General features: G+C 36.8%; 1 protein-coding gene and 1 non-coding gene across 2 annotated transcripts; both read left to right on the top strand.

Annotated features, from left to right (window-relative positions):
* Positions 1–179: 179 nt before the first annotated feature.
* Positions 180–263, top strand: TRNAL-CAA (transfer RNA leucine (anticodon CAA)). The gene has a single exon. It is a non-coding gene; the product is annotated as a tRNA-Leu (tRNA).
* Positions 264–7,162: 6,899 nt separating this feature from the next.
* On the top strand, positions 7,163–8,395 carry LOC114820904 (uncharacterized mitochondrial protein AtMg00810-like). Its single transcript, XM_029092236.1, has 2 exons — positions 7,163–7,463; positions 7,719–8,395. The coding sequence occupies exons 1-2, from the start codon at positions 7,163–7,165 to the stop codon at positions 8,393–8,395; spliced, it is 978 nt and encodes a 325-aa protein (XP_028948069.1).
* Positions 8,396–20,120: the final 11,725 nt, after the last annotated feature.

Below are 20,120 nucleotides of genomic sequence, written 5' to 3'. Positions count from 1 at the left end.
AAAACTACACAGAACAAAATGAAAGAGAGGAGGTGGCATGTGAAAGATGTGAGTTGGAAATGAGGTAGGATCAATAAAATTAAAAATAATATTAAAAGAAGAAAAGTTTCAAAGTTGTTTGATTTTTCGTTTCATATTTAGAAGAAGTTTAAGTAAGTCTATCAAAACATTAATGCAAAGTCAGGATGGCCGAGTGGTCTAAGGCGCCAGACTCAAGTTCTGGTCCTCTAACGAGGGCGTGGGTTCAAATCCCACTTCTGACATTTATTTTATCCTCTTTTTCTTTACCGAAAGCCACCATCTCCAATGGGAGATGCCATTATAATTGGATTTTGATAACGGTTTCTGAAATTGACCAACCTTCACCAAGATGATTCATAAAAATGAAAAATCGATCAATGTAATCTTCTTTACCATAAAACCCAAGTTTTAGAATTTAGCAACCAAATACTCTTCACATGATGGGTCAATCTTCCACTCTTACTACACCGCAACCCTATCTTGGTCCGTCAAAATTTATTTGGGTATCGGTCATTCAATGAATGTTCTTCACACTAGTACAATTCTTATAACTCTAGGTCCCACTAAATTCCATATCCGCAATATTTTTCTAATTTTTGAATTCTGCAAAATTCTTCTTTTAGTTGCTTGTTTTCCAAAAAATAAAAATAAAAATTCTACTTTTGTTTTATTTTTGACCTAACTTCTATCTATCTATGACTTACGCACTGGTTTCTACCATTTTCAGGGCCCTGTAAGGATGAGCTTTACCCTCTAGCATTGTCGTCTTCAATCTCCAGTGTTTTCCACGCTTTAGCAGCTATCTCTTCATACACATGGCACCAAAGACTTGGTCATCCTTCAGAGCAACTCCAGCGGGGGAGGTTGCTCGGGGGACAGGCCAGCAAACAGGGCCAAATTGCTGGAGGGGATAGGGTCCAGCGTATGGGAGCCCGAGGGATAGACGAGGCCCGAGCAACAGGCCCGGCAGGGATTGCCAGTCCAAGACCCCGAATGCCATGTGACGTGGGCTGACGTTAGGACGACGTCAGCCATAATATAAAATTAATTAAAATATAAAAAATTAATAAAAAAATAAAAAAAATAAAAAAATAAAAAAAATGTAAAACTTTGGCTTCGAACTCAACGACTTTTGCCGGAGTTCGTAGCCGAGACTGATGATACACCCACAGATAAATGGAAGAGATCCGGTCCCTCCTCCGCTGCAGTTGTCGTCGCATCCCACACCGCCTTCGCCTCCACGCACTCGCGATCCCCTCCTTCCACTCACGTGCCCAGATCGCACGATTTGGGATTTGTTTTTGGGGGAAAGAGGAGAGAGAGAGAGAGAGAGAGAGAGAGAGAGAGAGAGAGAGAGAGAGAGAGAGAGAGAGAGAGAGAGAGAGAGAGCTGCTGAGGCCTTGCCTGAGCTTGAAAATGAAAGAAAAAAAAACACAGATTAAAAGAAGAAATGGTGCGTTGGCACCATGTGAAAAGAAGAAAAAAAAAAAAAATGTTTTGGCATGGTGCATCGGCACCTGTGAAAAAAAACAAAGGTGTTGGAATGGTGTGTTGCACCATGTTAGAAAAAAAAAATTAATAGAAAGTGTTACAACGAGACTGATTAAAAATTCTATCTAAAATTACAAGTAAAATTATTTTGTATTATTTTATAACTTTTTAGATAATGACACGTAACACAACGAGAACGATTAAAAATCTTATCCGAAATTACAAATAAAATTATTTTGTATTATTTAAAAAAAAACTAATATTTTATTGCGTATTGCCAGGGCTATTCAAGTGCAACAGTGGAGATGCAAAAGATAATTACTATTCATTGGGTGGATTAAATAGTGAATAGCCTGGGGGAGTGGCTCCCACGCTGGAATTGCTCTCACAAAATGTCATGTCTTGTTTATGTTCTATTTTAAGTCCTGATGTCAAATTAGATAAATATTTTTATATGGGTTGTGCGCAAACCAACTCAACTACCCTTTGATTAAATTAATAATAATTGTGGTTTTTCTTTATTTTATATTATTCATTTTGATGTGGATTTCACATGTTACTTCTGTTAGTGGTTTTCGTTTTTATGTTTTATTTACTGATGTTCTCACCGACTCACATCTTTGTGTCTTTGGATGTCTTTGATTTCCTCATCATGAACCATATGCCTCAGTCTAAGCCGTGTGCCTTCATAAGTTATAGTACTCACAATAAGAGTTATCAGCGTCTTGATGCCCAAACAGGTTGTGACTACACCAAGTTGCTACACTGGGTCGTTTCACCAACCCTCCTCATTTGGACAACACACACCTGTTTAGCCCGCATTAGGGATGGGCAACAGTTATGGCGGACGGGTAACCACGGTTAATTACCCATAACGGTTTATATTCATACCCGCATAACCGTTTACCTATTGGGTAATTGTATAAACGGTTATATTCATACCCATAACCGTTTATAAATGGTTAACCATACCCATAACTGTGTACCCATTTAACCATAACCGTTTACCCATTTAACCATAACCATTTACCCGTTTACCCATTTTTGAACCCGTTTATCCTTTTTATTTTATTTTTACCCATTTACCCATTTTTTTCATCCGTCTACATGTTTGTTTGTTTTTTTTATTTAACAACTTGAAAATTACAAAAGAAAAATTTGTCATAATTTTCGTTTTTTGATAATTAAACATCGTTGTAGGTACATTTTAGTAAGCATTTCTCTATTTTAATCATTTAAGTCCTCATACAATTCCAATAATTGAAATAATAATTTATGAACGATATTTTTCTGCTGCACCCAAGCATGTCTTTAATTATAATCCATATGATTACAAAGTAAAGATTCTAAAAACAAAAAGTAGTCATTATCTTGAATACTAGATGATTCAAAGCTTCAAAATATTCCGAAACTAAACACTTTTGAACACTAATGCTTTAGCATTCAATCACAAAGTCTCATCGACTCGTTGTTACCAAAAGAGGCATACAAAAGAAATGTATAAATTGAATTAGTATCCTATTTAGGAACATCGACACCAATTAGCATGAATCCAACAGAATTAAGTGATCATAGGGTAATACCCATAACCGATATAACTATTATATTAAATTAAATGGATAAATGGATGCTCGTTATAACCGCGAGTAATACCTATAACCGATTGAATAAATTAATTTAACATAATCAGTTATGACCACGAAATAGTTTAACATTTAAAAAACATATGAATTCATCAACCCTAAATGTATAAATAGGCACTTTATCATTGTCAAAAATCGATCCCTCCAACAATTCTTTTCATTAAAAAAAAAGATTTTGAAAATTAATGGGTAATTTTACATATATTAAATTAAATGGGTAAATTGATACCCGTTATAACCGCGGGTAATACCTATAACTGATGGATACCCGTTTATAATCACGGATAATACCCATAACCGCCCATTTAAATTTCACAGATAAACGGTTATACCCATGTTCGTCTAAACGGTTATCCATAAGTATAATCGTGAACTTTAAATGGACGGGTAACCGCGGTTACCCAAACCCACAGATATTTTGCCCATCCTAGCCCACACCCAACGTAATTCTACCACGAGTTTATGTCTTCACTGAGAGCCACTGACCACACCTCGTCACATGCCAGCCACTGACCACACCTCTGATCTTGTGTGCTCCCACCTACATCCCAGAACCACCTAGTCCAGAGCCTCTCATCTCAGATTCTGTCATACCCGCGCATGCATCGTGCTGTCTCTCTAGCCGATTTTGCCCCTTGTGTCTAATCTAACGCGCAACCCAGTACGCCTCTACCTTAGTAGCCTATGTCCCTACCACTATCAGTGCCCAGCCGCCCCTTCTTGGTTATTCCCTCATTAGTCACACATTTTACTTATCCCATGGTTTTGGAAGAAGATCTAGTCTAGTTATTTGTCTCTTACCCTAGTTGGTAGGTAGCATGGGTGTATACATGAGGGTGCTGTCTAACATCTAAAGTATGGCTGTCATTCTCACTAAAGTATGGCTGTCATTCTCCTTAATTCAAGGGATTGCTGATTTTGCTTTAGTTGTTAGGTGATTAGGCATAAATCAAGGAAAAATTGTTTTTGTGTTTCTTGTTTCTTTCTTCTTTCTACGCTTATTTATATGAGCTATCTTTGTACTTTATTCCTTCATAATAAAAAGTACACCTTCAAATTCCAATATGGTATCAGAGCAGTGATCTTAATCGACCTATTTTTGAGTAGTTTCTTGAGAGATCTGTGAGTTTTTCCTGATTCTCTATCATGGTTGAAGATAGTTCAGTGCATGGCGAATAAGTTAGCTCGCATGCTGCGCCATCTTCATTTCATTTAGATGTTGATGTCAATCCAAATCAACGTCTCAGTTCCGTCTTACTAAATGAGTTCAATTATCTTCCCTGGGAGAGAGCAGTCACTCTTGCCTTGGGAGGACAATCAAAACTTGGTTATGTTAATTGTGTTATTCTAGCGCCTGATGTGTCCTCATCAGATTACAATGATTGGTTGTGCAAGGACCAGTTGGTCATGTCATGGCTACTCAATTTTATGGATCGAAAGATTGCAGAAATTTTCAGCTATGTTGAATCCTCCTGCATCATTTGGAAAAATCTCAAAGAAATGTATGGGAATCAGAATAATGCAGCTCGAGTGTTCCGGTTAAAAAAAGATATTGCTAGTCTACAATAGGAAGGAACTCATTTGTGCAGCATCTTGGGAAGTTAACCACCATGTGGAACGAGTTGAATGTTTATCGGCCACACATTATTGACGCTGCCGTGCTGACCAAGAGAGCTGATGAAGACAAAATATTTCAACTTCTTACGAGTCTAAGTTCTGAATACGAAGATCTCAGGAGTCATGTTCTCATGAATCCTGATATTCCTTCATTCTCAAGTGTGTGTGCCACAATTCAAAGGGAAGAAACTCGTAGGAAGATCATGACTATGGAATTAAAGGCAAATATACCCGAAGCTAGGGTATATCTCTCTAACCACAAAACTAGTGAAGAGAGGGGCTACAAAGGAAAGAAACCTATTGTGAAATGTAGCTACTGTGATACTGGTGGACATACACGAGATCATTGCTGGATTCTCCATCCTGAACTAAGGCCCAAGTTTTCTAGGGACAACCACAAGGGTTTCCCTAAAGGTTCACACAACTCATCCTACAAGGCAAATCATACCGTCACCACTCATTCCGAGGGAGCACAGAAGTTCACTTCCAATCCAGCCACCCTGATCAATGAATTTGCTGCCTTCCTTCACAAGAAACAAGGTCATGGAGAAAATAAAGGATTAACTAGTCAAGGTGACAACAAACAAGCTGCTCTACTTGGGCAATTTACTGGTTTTTTGGTTGAAAATGAAGGTGTGACACAACAAGATATTCCAGGTATCTTAAAAACCTTCTCAACTGCTTTCAAAGTAGGTAATGTGCATGATTATTGGATTATAGATTCAGGAGCTACTGATCATATGACTAACAAGTCTACAAACTTGCATAATTTTGAAAAACTCTCATGTCCAAATTCAAGTGTCAGTTGCTAATGGTAAGGGTGCTATGGTTGTTGGGAGAGGAAAAACACATTTGATTTCTAGTGATGTCGAGTCTGAGGCTTTTTATGGTCCCTCATTCCCTTTTCAGCTTTTGTCTGTTGGAAAAATCACAAACTCATTGAACTGTCTTGCTATTTTCTCCAAAAAAACTGTGGTTTTTCAGGATATCAACACCAAGAAGACGATTGGTGAAGGTTTTTTCTTAAATGGCCTCTACTACCTTTCCAAGCATGTCCAAATTCCCAAGGTTTTCCAAGTCACTTCAAGCTTGGTTCAAGAACAACAACTATGGCACCAACGACTTACATATCCTTCTGATAAAGTTTTGTTTTTTTGTTTCCAAACATGTGCAAAGTTACAAGTTCCTGTGATGTTTGTCACTTCTCTAAGTCCACTAGATTACCTTTCGCTTCCTCCTTGTCTAGGGCTAGTAATCCTTTTGAAATCGTGCATTCCGACGTTTAGGGACCAGTCCTAGAGTCATTTGACGGATACAAATATTTTGTAACTTTTGTGGATGATTTCACAAGGATCACTTGGTTGTATCTTTTGAAATTAAAAAGTGAAGTGCTGGAAGATTTTCAAGATTTTCATAGACTTGTAAACACACAATTTTCTTCAAACATTCATGTCTTACGATCAGATAATGGCTCCGAATATATGTCCCATAACATGTCTCACTATCTAAGCACACATGGTATATTACATCAAACTAGTTGTGTTGGGATACCTTAACAAAATGGGGTAGCATAAAGGAAGAATAGAGATCTACTTGAAAAAACTAGAGCTCTTTTGTTTCACTCGAATGTGCCTAAAAAATTTTGGTCACAAGGTGTTCTTACTACTGCATATCTCATTAATAGATTGCCTAGTAAGATATTGAATTTTAAATCACCTTATGAGGTCTTGAAAGATAGACAGATCAATCTATCTCATTTGAGAGTTTTTGGATGTACATGCTTCGTTCACGTACAAGCACCAAATCGTGACAAACTAGATCCAAGGGCTGCCAAATGTATTTTGGTAGGCTATTCATCCACTCAAAAGGGTTACAAATGCTACAATCCAATAACTAGGAAAATAGTTGTTTCAAGAGATGTGAAATTTGAAGAAACCATGCCTTACTTCACTCAACCTTTGAACTATTCTAGAGAGGGGGATAATTTGCTTGACTTGTTCCCAATACCATATCTAAGTGAAGAGGATACAACAGATATTTCAAGGGACAAGGTATTGAATGAGGTTGATTCTCGCAACCTGCAGAATTTTCCACTGGTGGTCCCTGAAGAACCTATCTCATCAGAACCTTCAAGCAGTCTGTCCAACCAAGAAACTGCTCAATTTCCAGTAACTCAATCTCTCATAGTTCGTCAAAATCCTCCCCGTGAGAGGAAACTTCCATCCAAGTTACATGATTACGTAACTTACAATGTCAGGTATCCCTTGACTTCTGCTATTAATTACAGCAAAGTTTCATCCTCCTTTGCTGCATTCCTCAGTGCAATTACTAAAACATATGAACCATAAAGCTTTCAAGAAGCTAATTTACACAGTGAGTGGAGAGCTACTATGGTAGAAGAGCTTCAAGCTCTTAATGAAAACAATACCTGGACTATAGTGAAACTTCCCAAAGGAAAGAAGGTTGTGGGAAGTTGTTGGGTATACAAGACCAAATTCCATTCAGATGGCACAATTGAAAGGAACAAAGCTCGTTTGGTTGCTCGAGGATTTACTCAAACCTATGAAGTAGATTACAAGGAGACATTTGCTCCCGTGGCAAAGATGAACACTATGCGGGTGCTGTTATCTGTAGCCATTAACAATGCATGGCCTCTTTTTCAAATGGATGTTAAAAATGCTTTCCTGCATGGTGAGCTTGAGGAATAAGTTTTCATGAAACTGCCTCCAGGTCATCCTCAATCAAACAATCCAGAAATGGTATGTAAACTTCATAAATCCATTTATGGTCTCAAGCAAAGTCCACGTGCATGGTATGCCAAGCTCAGTCATGTTCTAGAAAGAGTTGGTTTCTGTCGGAGCAATGTTGATTCTTCCTTATTTGTGCGTTCAAGCACATCGGGTAAACTTGTGGTGCTTATTTACGTTGATGATCTCATTGTAATAGGTGATAATATGTCAGAGATTAGTGCTCTTAAACAATATCTCAATCACAAGTTTGCCATCAAAGATCTCGGCATTCTTAAATATTTTCTAGGGATCGAGATAGCACACTCTCACAAGGGTTGTTTTCTAAATCAGCGTAAGTATGTTATTGATCTTCTTCGTGAGGCCAACATGGCATATTGTGAACCTGCTCGCACACATTTGAATAGTAACTTAAAGCTGCAATCTCACGGTGATCCTATTCCCAATATAGAGTACTATCAGAGATTGGTCGGCAAACTCATTTATCTAACTATCACTCGTCTTAATATAGCATATGCCGTGAGTCTTGTTAGCCAGTTTATGCATGCTTTAAGCATGGATGACATGAAGATTGTTCATCGTGTGCTTCGCTATTTGAAGGGCTCCATTGGAAAAGGGATTCTCATGCGCAATAATAATCACACTCATATCTCAGGATATATAGATGCAGATTGGGCGGGGAACGCTCTCGATCGTAAGTCTATCACTGGGTTTTGCACCTTTGTAGGAGGTAACCTAGTCACCTGGAAGAGCAAGAAACAAAGCGTGGTTGCGCGCTCTAGTGCAGAAGCAGAATACCGTGCTATGGCTTCGACTGCTTGTGAACTTATTTGGCTCAAAAATCTGTTATTGGACTTAGGGTTTCCTCATCAGTAACCCATGTCTCTCTACTGTGATAATCAAGCTGCGATGTACATAGCATCAAACCCTGTCTTTCATGAGCGAACTAAACACATTGAAGTTGACTGCCACTATGTTCGAAATCAAGTACAGTCTAAGGTGATTGATACCCACTTCCTTCATAGTCATGATCAACTTGTACATATCTTCACAAAAGGATTACCGTTTGCTTCTTTTCATCATCTCTTGTCCAAGCTTGGCTCAATCAACCCGTTTGATCCAATTGGAGGGGGAGTATTGGAAGAAGATCTAGTCTAGTTATTTGTCTCTTACCCTAACTGGTAGGTAGCATGGGTGTATACATGAGGGTGTTGTCTAACACCTAAAGTATGGATGTCATTCTTACTAAAGTATGGCTGTCATTCTCCTTAATTCAAGGGATTGCTGATTTTGCTTTAGTTGTTAGGTGATTAGGCATAAATCAAGGAAAACTTGTTTTTGTGTTTCTTGTTTCTTTCTTCTTTCTATGCTCATTTATATTAGCTATCTTTGTACTTTATTCCTTCATAATAAAAAGTACACCTTCAAATTCCAATACATGGTGACACTCATTCGCGACAGCATCTCTAAACCTAAGATTTTCACTAACGGCGACACAATCCGGTCTCCTCTTCCTTTTACTTTTATAATATCTATTAATTCTGGTAAGTTCACTTGTTTTTCTTAGGATTCTAAGCATTCAGAATGGCACAATGCTAACTTGTTTTTCTTAGGATTCTAAGCATTCGGAATGGCACAATGCCATGAATGAGAAAACTAATGTCTAGGCGTGGTCTCTTGTTCCGCCTCGACCTGCTCAGACTATATTTGGTTGCAAATGCGTTTTTTGTATCAAGCGGAATCCAGATGGTTCCGTTGAATAGTACAAAACTAGCCTTGTGGCTGTGGCTTTTCATTAACGACCCGACATTGACTATTTGAGACCTTCAGTTATGTTGCCAAACTAGCCACTATTCGCACTGTTTTAAGTCTTTCTATTTCTTGTGCATACGCCGTTTTTTTTTTAAAATTAAATGTGAAAAAAGCATTCCTCCATGGCTGTCTTCAAGAAGATGTTTATGTCTCAACCTCAAGGGTTTATAGATCATTCTTGTCCACATTATGTCTGTCATCTTCAAAAATCTTTATATGGTCTTAAGCAAAACCCTGTGCGGGGTTCCATTGGATCAGTTCCTTTTTGTTTTTCTTTGGCTTTTGGCAAAGTCAAGCTGATTCTTCAGTGTTGCCTCCTCTCCTATTCATTTGTTACTATATGTTGATGATATTGTTGGACGTTAGACTCTAATCCAACGGCTAATAGGTCAATATAGTTAGTAAGGATTGATGTAGAATGTAAGTGTGATTAGGGTTTAGTTATAAACTATAACTTAGACTCCAAGTAAAGGTATATAACCCGGTTATAATTGGAGAATGAGGGCTCTTGATACTATCCTATTTGGATTGAGATTTGGTAGATTATATCCTTGAACAATAAGGAATCCTAGCGTATGATTATGGGAATGTATGCTAGGGTTGTAGTAGTATAAATACCAAGGAAAGGTCCCTGCATACACCACCAATACATATACTTGGAGAACTCCCCATAGGTTCGAGTAATTCAGTGGTGGTGAGTGTGCAGAAGACCAACCCTTAAAGTCTAGGGTGCAAGAGGAAAGCTTGCTGCAATTATAGTCCTTGCCATGTTAGGAAGATCACTTCTCAAGGTTAGTTCAATGGTGTTTTAATGGTACATAAACATATTAGGCTTAATAGTTGGTATCAGAGCCTAGTTTATGTAATTAAAATCCATAAAGAACTGACATACTTGAAATCATGCATGCAACATGAATGAACTAATATTTCTTTAAATTTCAATTCTAGTTTCTTTTCCGCTGCTATGATTAATACTTGCATGTATGAAGTCTTGAGATATTTTCCTTGCATATCTATAATAATATTGACTAAATATAGGACTAAGTAATATTGTTGCGAAAATTAGATAACCAAAATTAACTTCATTAAGTCTCGAATTTTAGTGCTTGCAAGTATACGAATCGGATGATAGTATAGCTTTGAAAAACGGATATCGTCCCACAGAGATCGAATTGATTCTAAAAATCTTACTAACTAAATTGAAACAAATTATAATGGAGAAGCTTTTAACGGAAAACATATGAAATTTTGAAATTAAACTAAAATAAAATAAAGCTTGAAAATAAAATGCATGTCAATTATAAATTGAAACATAAGAAAATGAGACCTAGGGTATCCGAATTCACTTCCCTTAATATGTTATGCTCAAGTAGTTCCCCAATATTGATGATCGATTTTCCCTAAATTATTGAACGGCCATGGCATTTGGTTGCACCAAAAGTATCCGTACATGTTAATCCTCTATGGCATCTAGATAAATTTAAACAAGTAAGAACCCATTAAGCTCTATGAAAATCATTAGAAAATCACACAAACCCTAATTGCATGACATCTACAAATAGGTGTTTATGGTATCAATTGCAAGAAGCTAAACCCAAGTTAAGTATGGCATCTACTCTAACTTGCATCAATTCAACCTAATTTAAACCTAGATGGTGATCAAGCATCTAAATAAAAATCAAGCGCATTACGAATAGCAAAAGATACTCAATAAAGATGAAAAACATGATGATAACAATGCCACAAGATAATTAAGTATTCATGATCAGGCTACATCGTAGCCCTAGAAAAGAAAAGAAAACTAGAAAAGCTCTTCCCTCTTGTCCTTCTTTGCTGCAGCCCCTGTGTCTAATATGATAATGTTTTGTTTTGGTGACTGAATCCTTACTTTTCACAAGGAGAATGGATCTCCTTAATATAAAACCCATGACAAGGGTATTAAGGGCTAATTGAAATCCAATTAAAACTCCACTAAAATCCTATCACTAATGGACTTGAAGTCCTTATCAAAGAAAATGAAAAATAAACGGAAATAATAAAAGCTAGAAATTAAGTTATCTCCTAAATTCCATTTAATAGCATTCCCATCTCTATTTGATTCCAAAATTGCTCGGTTTCATCTTCTTGTTGTAATGAACATGTCTTTGTGCAGCTAGTTAGCCTCTTGTTTCACTGAAATTACTATAGACACTTGAAATCTCCATTTTCATTTCTTTTTCACATAATTCCCGTATTGAATGCTTATAAATTAAAACAATATAAATTAGTGCATTTAACCCATTCATATATACAAAATCCAAAGGAAATATATGATAATAATATATGAAAATATGCACCCATCAAATATGCATAAAAGAACTGCAAACAAGAGCCATGAATGTTGTGCTTACATCCACAGAAACCCTAAACTGTCTACCATACATGACTGATGTAAAGAATTGTCTTTGTCCTATTAAAACTAAGAAATTGTTTGGTGTAGAAGTCTTGTTTGGTAATCATGTTTGATAGTTGAAGGTTTTAAGGTTTATAACATGCTGAAAGTTATATCATGACCAATCTTTTTGAGATGTAATTGAATGATTGAAACACAACAAATTTGTTCCAATCATTCAAGAATTGCTAAAAATTCAAGATTTAAATTGATCAGCTTGTATAAGTAGCCATAACAATGAGGTTATATCCCTAAATAAAGGTGTGACTAATTGACATTGGTTAGGTTACTAATAGCTCAATGAGAACATATAAGATGCATGAGCTGTGAAAGTTAATTGCCAAACAAAGGTGGATGGCTTTCATGTTGTACCATTACGCAACTTATATATTTTGCACTGATACTGATTAAACTTGAAAAACCAAACAGAGGTTGAGTTACACTGAAACTGGAACACTCATGAACACTCTTATAACCACTAAATATCTTGGTGGTGATGTGAGAGAGCACATTGATGTAGCTGCAAAGCTCAATGCACTTAACATCAAAATAGATGACCCTTTTCTAGTGTATCTTGCCCTCAATTCCTTACTTCTCGAGTACTCTCAGTGGAAGAGTACTTACATAGCTCAGAAAGAAAAATGGGACTGAACAAGTTGATTGCTATCTGTGTGCATGAGGAGCAAAATATTCGACAAGATAAAAGAAAGAAACAAGTCAATGCAATGGAGAGTATCAATCCTCCTAATGAGAAAGACAACCTTCGACAGAAAAACAACAAAAGGTCTGCAGGAAGGGTCAATAAGGGCAATAACCATATGAGAACTCATATGGGTGTTGGAATGAAATGTTTCTTTTGCAAGAAGATAAGACATTAGAAAAAGGAGTGCACTAGGTATAAACGCTGGAAAGAAAACAAGGAGAGTAAGAAAAATAAAGGTATGCTGCATAAAATTTTAGTTTGTTTTGAATTGAACTTGGTTGAGATAACTTATGATACTTGGTGGCCTGATACTGGTGCTATAATTCATGTGACAAACTCATTGCAAGGCACATTAGTAAAAGGGTGCCAAACAAGGATGAGGTGTCAGTGTTCGTGGGCAATGGAGCTAGAGTTGCAGTGGAGTTCATTGGAGTAGTTAGGCTTGAATTATTTTTTGGTTTTTTTGCTAGATTTGGTTGATGTTGCTTATATACCTTCCATGAGAAGGAACTTAGTCTCAATTAGTAGGCTTGTTAAATTAAAGTTTAAGTTTGATATTAATGAGAATGGCTTTTCAATATTTTGAAGTTCTAACTTAATTGGTGATGGAGTATTGGTTGGTGACATGTTCAAACTTAACTACAATATACCAACAAGTGTGGTTAACATAATAAGGCACAAACGAGCACTAACAAACGACACCTCATCCAAGTTATGGGACAAGAGATTAGGGCATATTTCAAAAGAAAGAATGCAAAGATTAACTAGGGAACAAATTCTGCCATCACTAAACTATGGTGATTTCGAAATTTGTACTAACTGCATTAAGGGAAAATTGATAAACAACAAGAAGAAGGGTTCAACTAGAAGTACAAAGTTGCTAAAACTGATCCACACAGACATCTGTGGACCTTTTCCAACACAAACACACGATGGCTACAAGTATTTCATTACATTCACAAATGACTTTTTCTAGGTTTGGGTATGTATACTTGTTGGCTGAGAAGTCTAGTGCCTTTGTTGCTTTCAAAATTTATGAAGCAGAAGTGGATAATCAATTAGACTGCAAAATCAAGGTAGTAAGGTCTGATAAGGGTGGAGAGTATTATGGAAAGTTCGGTGAATCTGGAAGACAGCCTGGTCCTTTTGCATTGTTTCTGCAAGAACATGAAATTGTTGCTCAATATACCAATCCAGGCACCCCTGAGCAAAATGGAGTTAGTGAAAGAAGAAATAGAACCTTGATGGAGATGGTGAGAAGTATGATGAGTAATTCAAAACTGCCTACCTTTCTTTGGGGATAAGCAATCAAAACTACAAACTACTTGTTAAATATGGTCTTTAGCAATTCTGTCCCCAAGAAATCATTCGAGTTGTGGACTAACAGAAAACTAGTGCTAAATCGTTTTAGAATTTGGGGATGCATGAAGCAAGAGCATACAATCCAATGGAGAATAAGCTGGACCCTAGAACAATCACATGCTTCTTTGTAGGGTATCCATAAAGAACCAAGGGTTAGAGGTTTTATTGTCCTAATCATACTTCAAGATTCATTGAAACTGGGAGAGCCAAGTTCATTAAAGAAGCTAATGATGATGAGTTGTAGGAGAATCTTGACTGGAATGAAAAGACCACAGCAATACAAAAAGAAAACCTAGGTGATGCTGTGACAGATGAAGTTGTTGTACCAATTCCAGTGCAAGGTGACTGAGTTGCAGAACCAACACAAGTTGTTCAATAAGAAGAGACGATTGCAGTAGAACTTGTGCAGTTGAATAATACACCAGCCATTCAAGAAAGGAACCTTGAGCTTATGTACATGGAAACCAAAAGATCCACTCGTACAAGAAAGCCTACAATCTCAGATGATTTCTTTGTATATTTGCAAGAGGTTGAGTTCAGTAGCCAAGAAGATGATCCACTAAACTTCAGGAAGGCAATTAAGTGTCTCAATAATGCACATTGGCAAGAAGCTATGCAATCAAGATTGGACTCCATGAATAAAAACAAAGTGTGAGAGTTGGTTGAGTTACCACAAGGATGTAAACCAATAGGCTGCAAGTGGGTTTATAAGATTAAGAGAGATTCCAAAGATGATATCGAGAGATACAAAGCTAGACTTGTAGCTAAGGGATATACTTAGCAAGAAGGAGTTGATTACAATGAAACCTTCTCCCTAATCTCTACAAAAGACTCTTTTAGAGTAATCATGGTACTAGTGGCTAAGTTCGATCTATTTCTGCATCAAATGGATATTAAGACTGCATTCTTGAATGGAAACCTTGAGGAAAAGATCTACATGAAGCAACCAAAGGGTTTCATTTAAGAAGGGAGAGAGAATTTGGTCTGTAAACTTAACAAATCCATTTATGGATTAAAACAGGCATTGAGACAATGATATTTGAAGTTTGATGAGGTTGTTTCATCTCATGCTTTCGAAGAGAGTCTTAGTGATTAGTGTGTTTACATGAAAATGAATGGAAACTATTTTATTTTTCTCGTCCTTTATGTGGATGACATATTGTTAGCATGTAATAATGCAGTACTGCTAAGTGACACCAAGAGATTTCTGTGTAAATATTTTGAGATGAAGGATATTGGAGAGGCAACCTTTGTTCTTGATATTCAGATCATAATGGATCGAAGGAGATGACTACATGGTTTATCACATAAAGCACACATTGAAAATGTCCTTAAAAGATTCAACATGGAAGACTTGAATGGCTATGATGTTCCCATGACAAAGGGAGAAAAGCTCAGTAAGGATCAGTGCCCTAAAATTGATTTTGAGAAGAAAAAAATTGCTAGTAAGCCTTATGCTTCTCTTGTTGGGAGTCTTATGTATACACAATTATGTACTAGACCTAATATTGCATATGCTATTAGCATATTGGGAAGGTTTCAGCCTAACCATGGCAATGCACACTGGATAACTGCCAAGAAAGTTTTGAGATACTTGTAGAAAACAAAAGAATATCAGCTAGTATACAAGAGGGATTCAAAACTCGAACTAGTAGCCTATAGTGACTCAGACTTTACAGGTTGCCTTGATTCACTTAAGTCAACTTTAGGTTATATATTCACATTGGCAAATGGGGTAGTGTCATAGAAGTGTGTGAAACAAGATACTGTTGTCACTTCTACCATGCAAGTTGAGTTTGTAGCTTGTTATGAAGCTACATCATAGGCTATATGGCTGAGAAATTTCATTAGCAGTCTTGAGATCATGAATTCAATTGCAAAGCTTGTTTAAATTTGGTGTGATAATAAAGCTGCTATCTTTTATGCTAAGAATAATAAAAGGTCTCTTGGAACTAAGCACTTGAACACCAAATATGCATTGACAAGAAAGAAAGTGAAGTCTGAAGAGATCAAGGTTGATTACATTGACACTCATGCAATGCTTGTTGATCCACTCACTAAGGTATTACCAAATGCAGTTTTTCATAAACATGTAGTCAGTATGGGAGTGACTGCAACCCTAGATTTGTTGAACTAGTGGGAGTAGTGGTAGTATATATAGCATAGTTATGCATATTGGTAATTATCGTCATAGTAAATAGTAGTTTTGGTTTTGTGTTTAGCCACTCACTGTACTTGGTTGAATTGAATGTTTAATAGAGGGATGTTACTTCAGTAATTCATACATTGTTTCAATATAGTTATAGTTCTTTTTTTTCTGTTGGAAATAAAGGTTGTTCAAATATCATAAGCAACTAACATGTATTACAGTGAGACAATGTAGCAGCAAAAGGTTATTAGCTGCAATTAGTAGTGCCGAGAGATTAATTGGCATATGTACTGAATTTTTCAAGAAAAAATATATGTGAGCTATTCTCACAGATTGAAAGCTTCATAGGAAGCATTAAGCAGTCATAAATAAGACTGATTAAGTGGACCTGGAAGTGATGGAGTTGATGTTTTCGACTCATGGTTATGTGGCTCACTTCTGTATCAAGTCTGTGATTGATTATTTCATGTAAGTAAGGATCTTGTTCAGTGATTATAAGAGCTCATGAACACTCATGTAAGTTAATAGTCTCTGATAGTTCTGAATGAATCCATTGGCAAGTAGTGTGCAAGAAGCTTATTAGCTTAACTGAATCCATTGGCTAATAAAGAATCATGCTTACGGATTCATTAAAGTTCTTTCTTGAATTAACTAATTGACCTAGTGGGAAAATGTTGGACGTTAGACTCTAATCCAACGGCTAATAGGTTAATATAGTTAACAAGGATTGATGTGGAATGTAAGTGTGATTAGGGTTTAGTTATAAGCTATAACTTGGACTCCAAGTAAAGGTATATAACCCGGTTATAATTGGAGAATAAGGGCTCTTGATACTATCCTATTTGGATTGAGATTTGGTTGATTATATTCTTGAACAATAAGGAATCCTAGCGTATGATTATGGGAATGTATGCTAGGGTTGTAATAGTATAAATACCAAGGGAAGGTCCTTGCATACACCATTGATACACATACTTGGAGAACTCCTCATAGGTTCGAGTAATTCAGTGGTGGTAAGTGTGCAGAAGACCAACCTTTAAAGTCTAGGGTGCAAGAGGAAAACTTGCTGCAATTACAATCCTTGCCGTGCTAGGAAGATGACTTCTCAAGGTTAGTTCAATGGTGTTTTAATGGTACATAAACATATCAGGTTTAACAGATATTGTTATCACATGCAGCGCTAATGCTCTTCTTACTCAGTTCATATCTTTTCTTGGCCAACAATTTGACATCTAAGAATTGGGTCCGCTCAGTTATTTCTTGGACTTATAGGTTACACTTGATTTTATTGAAATTCACACCAATCAATAAAAAGTATTTGTCATGCTTACATGCAAACATGATTTTGCGCCACTTGCTACCAAACTTTTCGTCCCGGCTTCTCTTGCTTCGTATCGCGAGTTGGTTGGCTTTGTATAATATCTCACTCTCGCTCGCCTGATATTTCCTTCGTCATTAATACAGTTGCCCAATTTATGATTTAACCTCACACTACTCATATGATTGTCACCAAACGGATTTTCAGTTATGTCAAAATATAGTTTGGATTTTGGCCTCACATTGATTGCTTGGCTTGCTTCTACAACCTTATTTATCAACTTTGATATTGATTGGGCTGGTTGTCTAAACACTCGTCGTTCCACCACTGGCTACCTCGTTATCATGGCTGGAATCTCGTATCCTAGTGCTGTAAAAAACAGTCGATCATGTCTCTGGTATTGATTGGAATATCATTCTCTTTCTCATGCATGTGTCGAAAGCACCTGGATTTGTTTCCTCCTACACAAGTTTGGTGTTCTTATTATTTCTAGTTCTTTTGCAATTTGATAATCTTAGTGCGACACTGCGACATATCTCCCTTCTAATTCAGTTTTTAATACTCTTGCACGTCATATTGGATTTGTCTATCATTTTTTCATGAAAAGTAGTGGCACTTGGTAGTCACCAAATTTGTTATATTTCTTCAATGATCAACCTGCTAAACTCCTTACCAAGATTTTTCATCAATCCAAGCATGGTGTTCTTTATTCCAAATTTGTGTGATCAGGTTCTTCCTGTTTGCAGAGAGTGCTCAATGGTGCCGCCCTCATTGATCAGCCCAAAGCAGCATGCCAATTCACGTTAGCCCCACCTTTGTTTGCCATGTGTGCTGGCTTTTCCCATAAAGAGAGCTAATGACCATTGTATGGTATCCAATGGTCAGGCTTCAAATATTTTTTTTTTTCAAGTAAACTGTCATTTGACCACTTGAATTATTGTTCCCAGTCGAAATTGACCCATAAATTATTATTTTTTTACTGTTTTTATTTTATAAATAAACCTCATGAGCTATTTTAAATAAGCCAATTAAACCCTTATAGTTGGATTTGAAGAAATTCATCTACTTTGCCGTTAGATCTAAGGGTAAATTATTCTTCTTATTTGTCATCCCCCTTTATCCCCTTCAAAATCTCATGCCTTTGGAATTGAAAGTTAGGGTTTCTGATTTTTTTTTTCTTTCACCAAGATTTTGTGCATAACGAAGGATTCGATTCGCACAAAATACACAAAAACTCTAAGGAGATGGACTTCCAGCTTAGAGATGGTGGAGAACCTCCAATACATAGTAAATGACATTTGCTCCTTTTAGCTCTTTCTTTGATACTTTTACGTTTTTTTTTTTGTTTTAATCAAGGATAAAAATAACTTTACGTAGTTTGTGGTCTCACGGTGTTGTTTTAGGTTTGTGGAGAGATTCGCTGACTTTACCACAATTTGAGGGTTTTGGTGGTTGTTTAAACTAAAGTGGTCTTATTTGTGTCAATTTCTGTATGCATATTTGGTAAATTTAACTAAGTTCTGTATTATTTAGTTTACTGTCATTTTTTTTTTGTCTGAAAAGATAAATGCATTAATCCGATAGTAGGTTACAGGCTAACTTAAAGGAAGGGAAAATAACCCCTAATACATTGGGGGGAAACAGATACATAAAACCCAACCCAATTAAATAAACTAAAACGGGAACCCAAATCCCTAATTTCCGACCGCAGAAGCAGCGCCCCCCGCGGTCACCGCCATGAAAGTCTTGCTAGTAGATACCAAAGCGGCAACACTAGAGAAAGCGATTGAGTGGTGAAAATGAACAAGACATCGTAGCACAAAAGTACCAAACCCACAACAAGAAGCACACCATCCAGATTTCTTCACCAAAGACGCAGAACCAAAAAATGGTCACCAGATCCAAATCCCATTCATGAATCCCAACAAATATATACAAGCATAGTAACACATGGATAGAAGGTGAGGCTCAGGGGGTATGTAAAATACCTTTACTTTGGCCGAAACCGCAATATACTTGGCCTCGATGGAAATCCGGCAAGCCGTTTTGGAGGGGGGGAGGAGGGACAATGAGGGAGGGAAATAAAGTTGGCAACCATATTCATTTTGCTGGAATAGTATCTTCAAGAAAATAGTTGTGCTTTACCTTACTGAAAAATCACAAGTCTAGGTTTTATAAAGTCAAGCCTCTACTCCAATTGTTGTAGAAGAGCTCAATGGAAGTAAAGTAGATTATGTGAACGTCAATGCTAATGAAGATGGATTTTTGCATGATTTTGATTTCTCAAATATCCATGATGCTGGTCATTTAGATGTTGAAGGTTATGAAGGGGATACTAGGAGTGCATATGCAGATAAAAGCCCAAGATTGTTTGAGGCAAGAGTTGAAGATTTACTAGTGGTGAAGAGTTAGAGGTAAAATTCAGGGAGTATAGGGCTAGTTAAGACTAGAATGAGCGATGATGATCCTATTTTTTGAGAGAATGTCTGTATGCTTTGGTGCATATAGAAAGTGATTTATAAAAGGGTGTAGAACTATGGGGATGATCTTATTTCAAGATATCCTTTAAGAGAGATTTGGTATAGTGGATGGAATGATTGGGTATTCATCACAGATAAGCAGAAGGGGTTAGGCAACACTCGTACGAATTTGATGCCAAATGCAGAGCATAGACATTGTGTTAAATACTTCATAACAACATGAGGGCAGCTGTACATGGTAGTTTAGCATTAAAAGAAGTTATGGGTTGCAGCAAGGGAAAAAAATCTAGAAAGATACCAAAAGGTGCAACTAAATTGAAGAGGTATGATATTGTCGTACATTGCA

Source organism: Malus domestica, chromosome 14, assembly GCF_042453785.1.
Source record: "Malus domestica chromosome 14, GDT2T_hap1".
Taxonomy (NCBI): Eukaryota; Viridiplantae; Streptophyta; class Magnoliopsida; order Rosales; family Rosaceae; genus Malus; species Malus domestica.
Note: the sequence above shows the minus strand (reverse complement) of the source record. Positions and strands in the feature narration are given on the sequence as shown.